This window comes from Geospiza fortis, unplaced genomic scaffold (genome assembly GCF_000277835.1).
Source record: "Geospiza fortis unplaced genomic scaffold, GeoFor_1.0 scaffold172, whole genome shotgun sequence".
Lineage (NCBI taxonomy): Eukaryota > Metazoa > Chordata > Aves > Passeriformes > Thraupidae > Geospiza > Geospiza fortis.
The window spans coordinates 11,363,985-11,373,958 of NW_005054309.1; the positions used below are offsets into that span (position 1 = coordinate 11,363,985).

The 9,974-nt window shown below is 51.5% G+C and overlaps 1 protein-coding gene across 1 annotated transcript in view; it reads left to right on the top strand.

Annotated features, from left to right (window-relative positions):
- Positions 1-8,219: 8,219 nt before the first annotated feature.
- Positions 8,220-9,974, top strand: part of GPR149 (G protein-coupled receptor 149) — an 8,670-nt gene continuing 6,915 nt past the window's right edge. The window contains 3 exon segments of the mRNA XM_031055445.1: positions 8,220-8,891; positions 8,938-9,036; positions 9,909-9,973. Coding sequence (XP_030911305.1) covers positions 8,220-8,891; positions 8,938-9,036; positions 9,909-9,973 — 836 coding nt within the window.

Below are 9,974 nucleotides of genomic sequence, written 5' to 3' on the forward strand. Positions count from 1 at the left end.
AGGCGCTGACTGCCAGAGGTGACAGAAGAGCTTTAAAACTTCTCCTCCAGCGGCCTGAGGTGGAAATGCTCATTTCTGACGGCAGATTCCTGTTCCAGGGGATCCCATGCAGAAGCTGAGGCTTCAGGCAGCCCCTGTCCCTGCCATCAGTGTCTGTGTGTCCCCTGTCCCTGCCATCAGTGTCTGTCCCCTCGTGGCAGTGCCCTTGTGTGCCCATGGCAGCTCTGCCTCTGGCTGTGCTCGCCCTGAGTGCATCTGATCTGGAAACAGATCACAAAAACCGACCCATTGTGGGAAAATGAGTGTGGAGGAAGTTGAGAAGAAGTAAAAATCTCCCCCTCTTTTGTTCCTACCCTACTCCAAGCCCTCCTTGGGTGTTGTGGTGATGTAGAGACTCCCTTGCCTGCTGCCATCCAGCATCCTTGAACAGCAAGGAAAGAAAGAAATATCCATGGAAATGACTTCATTGTTTCCTATCCTTGATGTAAGGACAGTCATTGTATTGTTGAGCTTGGAGCATGCAGTTTATAAAGGCAGGGTGGGTTTTCTCCTGCGAGCACAGTACATGAGTGAAGGATCTTTCTTTCAGTTTGTCTTAGCACATTGTGGACAATGGAATTTTCCTGCCGTGGGTTGTGCTGGGCAGGGGGGTGCAGGGGAGCAGGGTGAGGTGCAGGGGAGCAGGGGGGTGCAGGGGAGCAGGGTGGGGTGCAGGGGAGCAGGGGGGTGCAGGGGAGCAGGGTGAGGTGCAGGGGAGCAGGGTGAGGTGCTGGGGAGCAGGGCTGGGCAGCAGCTCCCTGCCCGTGTGCAGATCCCTGGAGGGCAGCTCTCGGGGTGTGAACGTCCCACTGACGGCAGGCGGAGGCAGCTGCTGGCCATGGCCACGCAGGAGGGATCCCTGCTCCTCCGGAGCAAAGGCCCTGCTGGCAGCCCTCTGCTAAGCTCTGCTCATTGCACTGCACGTGTTCCTGCTGCTCTTCCACCTGCAGCTTCCCCTGCAGCTTGCACTTGTGCTGGGACAGCATGTGCCACTCTCTGTGCCTTTGGGAAGCCACTGACTCCGGGCTTCTCAGATTCTGATAGAATTTCCACCGGAATTTGGCTTAGTCATTTTGTTTCTTTTCTACTTCAATGTCTTTTCTCTTACATGTCTTCCTAACAGTTATACAGACCAATGTTCATTGTCTGCTCATGGCCGACACTTATACAGACCAATTTATACATTTATACAGACCAATTTATAAATTTATACAGATCAATTTATACATTTATACAGACTAGTTTATACATTTGTACAGACCAATTTATAAATTTATACAGACCAGTTTATACATTTATACAGACCAATTTATACATTTATACAGACCAGTTTACACTTTTACACAGACCAATATATACATTTATACAGACCAGTTTATACATTTATACAGACCAGCGTTCATTGTCTGCTTGTGGCAGACACTTATACAGACCAATTTGTACATTTATACAGACTAGTTTATACATTTACACAGACCAATATATACATTTATACAGACCAGTGTTCATTGTCTGCTCGTGGCTGCAGTGCTGCACTTGCCCCAAGTGCCCAAGGAACCCCTCAGGGAGCTGCTGCTCTGATCATCATTTGCTGTTTGATTGAAAGGTTTTCAATGGAAGATAAGCAGGCATTTAGGATTCCCACTACATCTGTAAGTGGCCTTGGCAATGCTCAGGGATAAATCCATCCTGTGCTTAAGCAGGTCACAGCTACCATTGTCATGGTGACCTTTGCTGTTGTCCTCATTCAAATCTGGCAGGAGATAAAGGGTGGAACAGTTCTGAGAAGCAGAGAAAAGTGCAAAAAGCTCATTAATATTTCACTGAATAGTGGTGAATGAAATCACACAGTTACTCCCATGAATTTCCTTATCAGCAGACAAAATGGAGGGGAGGGATCCTGGCACTGGCAGACGTTTTCTTGTAGGAAGAATTCAGTTCTGCCTTCTGTTTGAACAGGTTTGGGGGTTTAAGAGGCGTGTTCTCATTGAGCAGGGAGCTGTGCCAGACTTGACCAGCTCCCAGTTTTCCCAGTGCCTGCTGCTGAAGGTTAGAGATACCCAACGAGGGATACCAGAACACTGCTCTAAGATCTTTGTTCTGTTGTAATTGAAATTGAGGACTGAAGAGAGGCTGGGCATTGGCAAGGAAATGGGAAATTTACTGTCTCAAATAGGACAGCAGAGAGGACGCTGTTAGGGGCTCAAAGACCAGTGGTATCTTCACTGTGAAAAGGCTTCTGGCAGGTCTTCCAGAGGCACTGATATATGAGACATTAAAATAATAACAGGATCTGATTCAGGAGCCAGCTCAATTTCAGAACTGTGCTACTGGATGTCAGGCCCTGGTGGAGCGCTGGCACAGGAGTGAATAATACAAAATCTGTAATAAAAGCACTGGTAAAATGGACGGGAAAACAAAATTACTGTGCCTTTCCCTATGAAATAAATCTCTTTTCTGTCCCCTAGGGCTTGTTTTCTGCCATTTGTGAGAAAGAAGGGCCCATTTTGCCATCTAATGCAGCTTGCTCCAAATGATTTTCCATTTTCTTTAGACTAGGAATTTTTTTGCAGATCCTAACAACTTCAGGAATTCTAGAAGTAAAGGCTTTTAATGGATACTGAAAATGGGATTATCTAACTTAGGCTCAGGGTCTAACAGTAACCTCTTTTTCCAGGCCCAATGCATCTGGCAGCATCTGGGCATATAATCCTGGGAAAAAAAGGGTTCCTGGTGATTAAAAATAATGCCAGCACCCCACCTCAGAAATGAAGCCATCATTTTGGGCTTGGACTTAACACTTTATCTCTCAGGTTAACAACTGTAAGCTAAAGAAAGTTGCATATGTGCATTCATTTTTGCACACATAGCAGTGAAGTTAAATTTAGTTTGTAAAAACACCTCACAAAAATACTATGTGAGCATACAAATCAGGCTGTTTTGTGAAGCTCAGTAAGCATAAAGGAAGCAGCATTTTAATCAAAATGAGGAATTGCATCCTAATCACCTCTGAGCACATGCATATTTCATAAGTACATGTTCTGCAAAGCAAACGCTGTGTAAGGGGCTGCTGATGCTCAGCTCTCATCTCCTCAGCTCTCTGAGCCCTAGCCAGGCTGGCTCTGCACAAACCCTGCCTAATGGGAGCCCTGCTTGTTCGTGGCTGTGGGAAATGTTTGGTAAAATGAACCAGAGCAGCAGCCCTGGTGTGGGGAGCGATGCTGGGGGAGATGGAACAGGAAAGCCTTATAAATATGATTGTCTGGCAAAAGATTTTGAGAATATGGAAACTATAAGTGAGATTGAAATGAAAGCAGCTTTGAGATCCCTCAGTTACTGAACAATTGGAAAACAATGGTGTGGCCACTGAAGGTGATCCCCTTTTGATGGAACAACACCCTCTGCTTGCAGACAGGCCCAAGGGGCAGAGCAGACCCTACAGCTTGGCAGAAGGGCCCAAAGAGGAGTTTATAGGGTTTAAAATGTAACACAGTGTGGTAATGTAATGATTCTTATAGGCTGTATGGAAATGCTCTAGGATTTGTATCTTGTACTAGCTTGGTTGGTGAGAATCAGAATATTCAACACAGAAGATGATTTATTGTATTGTAACGGGAACCTCGCTCTCTTAGCTCTTGCCCCTCTTACTCTCTTACCTTTTTTACTCTCTTATGCTTTGGTTCTCTTGCCTTTTTTACTCTCTTACCTTTTTTACTCTCTTATGCTTTGGTTCTCTTGCCTTTTTTACTCTCTTACCTTTTTTACTCTCTTATGCTTTGGTTCTCTTGCCTTTTTTACTCTCTTACCTTTTTTACTCTCTTATGCTTTGGTTCTCTTGCCTTTTTTACTCTCTTACCTTTTTTACTCTCTTATGCTTTGGTTCTCTTGCCCTTTTTTACTCTCTTACCGTCTCATCCTCTCTCCCCCTCTCTTCTCTCAGGCTGCTCCAGCTGTGGCTGGCAGCTCCTAGCAGGGCCCTGCACCCAGGCCCTGTGCAATGAACCCCAAATCCCAGCAGGGCCCTGCACCCAGGCCCTGTGCAATAGGCCCTGTGCAATGAACCCCAAGTTCCAGACCTGGCCTCGGAGATCTCTTGTCTCTGTCCATCCCCACCGTCCTACCCCCGACGCTCCGACAGAGCGGCACGGAGCTCTGTGCTGCCAGAGCTGCTCGCTGCCTGTGCAAGGCAGGGCAGAGCTCTCAGGCCCCTCCTGGTCCCCAGGTGATGCTCCCAGGAGGGGCCGGGGCTCCCCTGGAGGGGCTGGGTGTCCCCAGGAGGAGGGGACTGGCTGTCCCAGGGATGGGGACACTGCTTTACCAACAGCGACACTGCTGGACTGCACTTCCCTGTGAACACAGAGCCCACCTTGTCACCAGCCCCAGGGAATAAGATAAACACAAGAATTGAAAAGATTCAGAGTTTGGAAACACTCTGCCTTCTTCTCAAGCATGATTTCTTTTTCTCTGAAACCTTCATCTCTGGGGCAGTGAGCCACGGTTTCCATCTAGGCTGATGAAGGAAGGTGTTTGTGGCAGGGCTTTCCATGGTGACACACTCTGTCCTGGGCTGGCACCCCGCCTGGCTCCTGCAGTCTGTCACAATCTGAGTCTCAGAAACCACACATCAGAGAGGCTGGAACTGTCCCTGCTGCTGAAAGGCTGTTTGCTAAGTGTGATTTTATCATCTTTGGGATGTTTCCCCTCACAATCTCATTAAAACATTCATGAGTTCTTTCTCTTGACTGGAATCATTAGTAAATAGTTGATGTCAGTGCCATAGCTCTGCACTTCCTTTCTGGATGGATCTTTCAGTACTGCACATGTTCCCAGTCTGAAACCTCCTAATCAGGGTGCAGAGCTCTGTATAATTATATATATATATAAAATTATATATTATATATCATATGTAGCTCTGCACTTCCTTTTTATATATTATATATCATATGCCACATGTTCCCAGTCTGAAACCTCCTAATCAGGGTGCAGAGCTCTGTCTTGTATATATTATATATAATTTTATATATATCAAATAATATATATATAATTATATATTATATATCATATTCCACATGTTCCCAATCCAACACCTCCTAATCAGGGTGCAGAGCTCTGCCTTGTCAGGTGTTCCTCCCCTGAGCATCCCTTCCTCAGACACACGTGGGACTCTGACCCTGCCAGGGCACTTCCCAAGGCACGGGTTCCCAGGAATTACAGCTGGTGGCAGCCCTGGAGCCTGGGCTGAAGGTTCCCCATCAAATGCAGGGTGTAGGTAAGAGCAGTGCTAACCAGCACTGTTCTTACACAAGTTCCTGGTCCTCCAGAGGCAGAACTTGGTTCCAGAGCTTTCAATCTGTCAATAAAACTCAATTTGATCACCCTTCCCAGGGCTGAATTTCCCAGTCTGCTCCCTCTGCCTCCCTTGGAGCTGGGTGGGAGAGAAGGTGATGGGGAAGTAAAGACAGAGCAATGAGGGGCAGAGACAACCCACAGCAGAGCTCCTGGGAAAGCACTGCAGGCAGGGAAATGTGCAGCTTTGCACATGGCTCTTGCAGCCATTAATTTTATCATTACTGGAGAAAGTCCCATGCACACAGCTGATTTTCTGCTGCTTCCAGATGGGGTCACAGCTGGGTCACTCCAAGCATATGCCCTCTTCTTTTTGTATTCCCTCCCTTCAGAAAGGGATAACTGTTTCTCAGCAGTTTGGATTCTGTGTTTAACCCTCCCTGTGCAGCCTCCCACAGTGGTGTGCTGTTACAGCACAGCATTGGCTTTTTCTCCAACATGCCAGTGACATTGTGGAGCCTCCACAGCAGGAGTGGCTCCTGAGCAGCGTGGCATGGCTGGGTTTGCTCAGTGCCAGGGGAACCTCCCTGACACTCTGGGTTTCAGGTGTTCCCCTGCTGCTGCAGCGCCACAGCAAAGCCAGAGTCCCTCACTCCTGCTGCTCCATGAGCCCCGCTCCCAGCCTGCTGGGCTCTGTGTGAAGGGGGGCCAGAGGGGAGGTCCCATCTCAATGAATCTTCTCTTTGGGACCTTTCCTGGGCAAGGAGAATTCCCAGCAGGACAAGGAATAAATCCAGGAGCAGTGAAGGACAGCTCTGGTGTTGGGCCGTTCCCCCATGCGGGGATGGCAGGGAAGGAGAGAACAGGCGCTGAGGACCCCGCAGCTCCCTGCCTGCCCGGCACTGCCCCGCCAGGACACACAGGGGTGCCTCCTCCTGCCCCCAGGCCCCTGCACCAGCATCACCTGTGCCTTTCTGTGTCATTCCTTTCTCCCTGTTTCTTTAGAAAATTCGGGACACGGGGGGCAGTGATAACTGGAGGAAATCCCACCGTATGGTAAGTTATGATAAAAGCTGCCACAGAGAGTAGCAAGGTGCAGTTCAGATCACAGGCACACTGTGTGAGAAGACAAACTGAAGTAATAAGTCGCCTGCCTTGAAGGGGCAAGGCAATAAAAGTGTGTTTCTTCCCAAGAGCACTGATGAACCTTTCCTTGCAAACACAAACGGGAGCACAGGACGGGCTGCTCTGCCCGCAGTGCCGAGAGCTGCGGCGAGGCCGAGGAAGGAAGCAGGGCAGGGGCATGGGTGAGGAGGAGGATCTGAGGGACCCTGCAGGAGGCTCCTTGCTCCCTGCCGTCGGGGCAGGGTGCCTGTGAAGGCTGAGGGCACAGCAGAGCAGTTTCTCAGCGCCTGATGAGGCTCGGGCTGGGGTCCTGTGAGGAACGACGGTTTTCAGAGCCCAGGCTGAGCTGAGCGGCCACGGGCAGATGCCAGCGGGCTGCCCCAGTCCCACAGCTCCCTGCCGTCCCCAAAAGGTGTCCGGGACCATCCATCCGTGTGCCCGAGCGGGAGTGGGAATGCCGCAGGGAGGGCAGAGCCCGTCCTGCATCCCTCCCATCCTGCCCCAGGGAGATCGATGTGCGAGTCCCGGAGCCGCTGGGCACTGCTGGCAGTGCCATCCGGGGCTGACACCCTGAGCTGGTATCCCGGGCTGACATCCCGGGCTGGTATCCTGGGCTGATATCCCGGGCTGGTATCCTGGGCTGATATCCCGGGCTGGTATCCTGGGCTGATATCCCGGGCTGGTATCCTGGGCTGATATCCCGGGCTGGTATCCTGGGCTGATATCCCGGGCTGGTATCCTGGGCTGATATCCCGGGCTGGTATCCTGGGCTGATATCCCGGGCTGGTATCCTGGGCTGATATCCCGGGCTGGTATCCTGGGCTGATATCCCGGGCTGGTATCCTGGGCTGATATCCCGGGCTGACACCCTGGGCTGACACCCTGAGCTGGTATCCTGGGCTGACATCCTGGGCTGACACCCTGAGCTGGTATCCTGGGCTGACATCCTGGGCTGACACCCTGAGCTGGTATCCTGGGCTGACATCCTGGGCTGACACCCTGAGCTGGTATCCTGGGCTGACATCCTGGGCTGACACCCTGAGCTGGTATCCTGGGCTGACATCCTGGGCTGACACCCTGAGCTGGTATCCTGGGCTGACATCCTGGGCTGACACCCTGAGCTGGTATCCTGGGCTGACATCCTGGGCTGACACCCTGAGCTGGTATCCTGGGCTGACATCCTGGGCTGACACCCTGAGCTGGTATCCTGGGCTGACATCCTGGGCTGACACCCTGAGCTGGTATCCTGGGCTGACATCCTGGGCTGACACCCTGAGCTGGTATCCTGGGCTGACATCCTGGGCTGACACCCTGAGCTGGTATCCTGGGCTGACATCCTGGGCTGACACCCTGAGCTGGTATCCTGGGCTGACATCCTGGGCTGACACCCTGAGCTGGTATCCTGGGCTGACATCCTGGGCTGACACCCTGAGCTGGTATCCTGGCAGGGAGGCAGTGCCTGCCATCCGGCACGGGGAGCGGCATGCGGGCACCCGAGCAGCCCCACTTCACCATCTGACAGCACCGGAACGATCTTGAAGAATTCCATCTTTTTTTCAGCACCTTTGTTACTTCATTGTTGCCTGGCTTTTTGGGAGCATCAGCTCTGGTCATTAGGGGTGCTGCCACCTGAATATTTCTTCATCAGATGCCACAGAAGAGAGTCTAGGAAAACAAAGAAACTTGTGATGTGGAGCTGACAGGTCTGGTTTCAGCTGGTGAAAACTTGCAGAATCAGTGAGAAGGCAAAGGAAAACATGCCCAGGACAATGTCGGTGACTCCTGGTAATTTGTCACTCAATGGGACAAGCTTCTTGACTGAGCATCACAGCATTATGGACAAACCCAGTGAGCAGAGAACTTGGAATGTCTTTCTGTTCTGGTTGACTTTTGCCATTGCTCTCCCAGCCCTTCTGGGCAGCATTTATTCACTAGTTTCCCTGCTGAAACTGCAGACCAAAAGCACGGTTTCGATGATTGTGACCTCTTTGGCAGCAGATGATCTGATCAGCATCGTGCCGGTGACTATTTTCATGCTCATGCAGTGGTCAAGTGAAGTCCTGCCCCAGCCTCTGTGCACCACCTCAGCGTTTTTGTATTTATTCCAGGGCATTTCCAGCAACCTGAAAGGGTCTCTTATAGTTTCCTACAACTTCTACACCCTCAGCACGCCCGGGACCCTGAGCTGCAGCTCCTCCAAGCGCCGTGTGAGTGTGGCATGGGCCGTCCTCACCATCTGGACCGCCAGCCTGCTGCTGTGCATTTTGCCTCTCTGTGGCTGGGGCAGGTACATCCGCACGTCCTGGGGCTGCTTCGCCGACTGTGCCAGCCCCTACATCCTGTTTGTGCTGGTTGTGTACTCGCTGTGCTTCTCCCTCCTGGCAGCGCTGGCCGCTCCCCTCACGCTGCAGCTGCTGTGCTCGGGTGAGCCCCAGCCGGGAGCCCTGCCGAGCCTCGGCGGCGCTGTTCGGGACGGGTGTGGCCGAGAGCCGCGCACAGAGCAGGAGCTCCACGGTGGGCTTGGCCCAGAAACGATTCTCGCTGATCCTGGCACTGACCAAAGTCCTTCTCTGGCTGCCAATGATGGTAAATTCTCAGATGGCTTCACTTTCCAATGCTCACTTACATTTCAGTGGGACGTCACCTGTGGGCCATGGACTGAAACAGATGAACTCGTAGAGTAGTTGAGCCAGCAGAAGTCCTCTCCAGCAGGTCTGTGTCACTGCATGAGTTTCACTGGTGCCAGAGGGTTTGGCAGAGCCTGGTTCATGGCTCTGACACTCTCCCATCACATCATTCATGTCATGTGAACACCGGGGCAGTAAGGTTCCCCTTGGTACTGCCAGCTGTGGGACAGGGCTTGCTCAGCATTCTGGGGCTGGGAATTGGGCTAAGAGCCCCTCTGTCCTGTCCTCTGAGACACATCCTTTGGGTTAAAAATAGGAGTTTGGTATTAAAATGCAGTTTGGTGGCACCTTTCTAAACCCTGTAGTGCTGGGGTGGGAGGGAGTGCTGCTGCGGGCATGTGTGTGTGTTTGGGGACAGGAATCTGGGAAAGGGATCTGCTGGCAATGGGGAACATGGGGAAAGGGATCTGCTGGCAATGGGGAACATGGGGAAAGGGATCTGCTGGGAATGGGGCACTTGCCCCTGCCCTGGCTGTGTGAGGTTGGGCTCCTCGGTGCCACACGGGACTGGCTGGCACTGGCAGCTGCTCAGTGGTGCTCAGCAGCTATATTTAGCTTCAGTGAGGGTTTTTCTGAGAAATGCAGCATCAGAGGAGAGCAGTCAGTGTTTCCTCCGCTGTCTGTTGGAGCCAGAAATGTTGTCCTCAGCCAACACTAATGACAATCTGTGTCCTACAGTGGTGTCACATCCGCAGCGAGATGTTCTCCTTGTTCCTGGAAGCATCTCCTGTGCCCAAAGGGATTTACATTTCAAAATGCTCTGCCTTTCAGATACAGATGGCTGTCCAGTACACCACTGGGCTGCAGAGCCTTTCTTTAGAGGCACTGAGCTTCCTG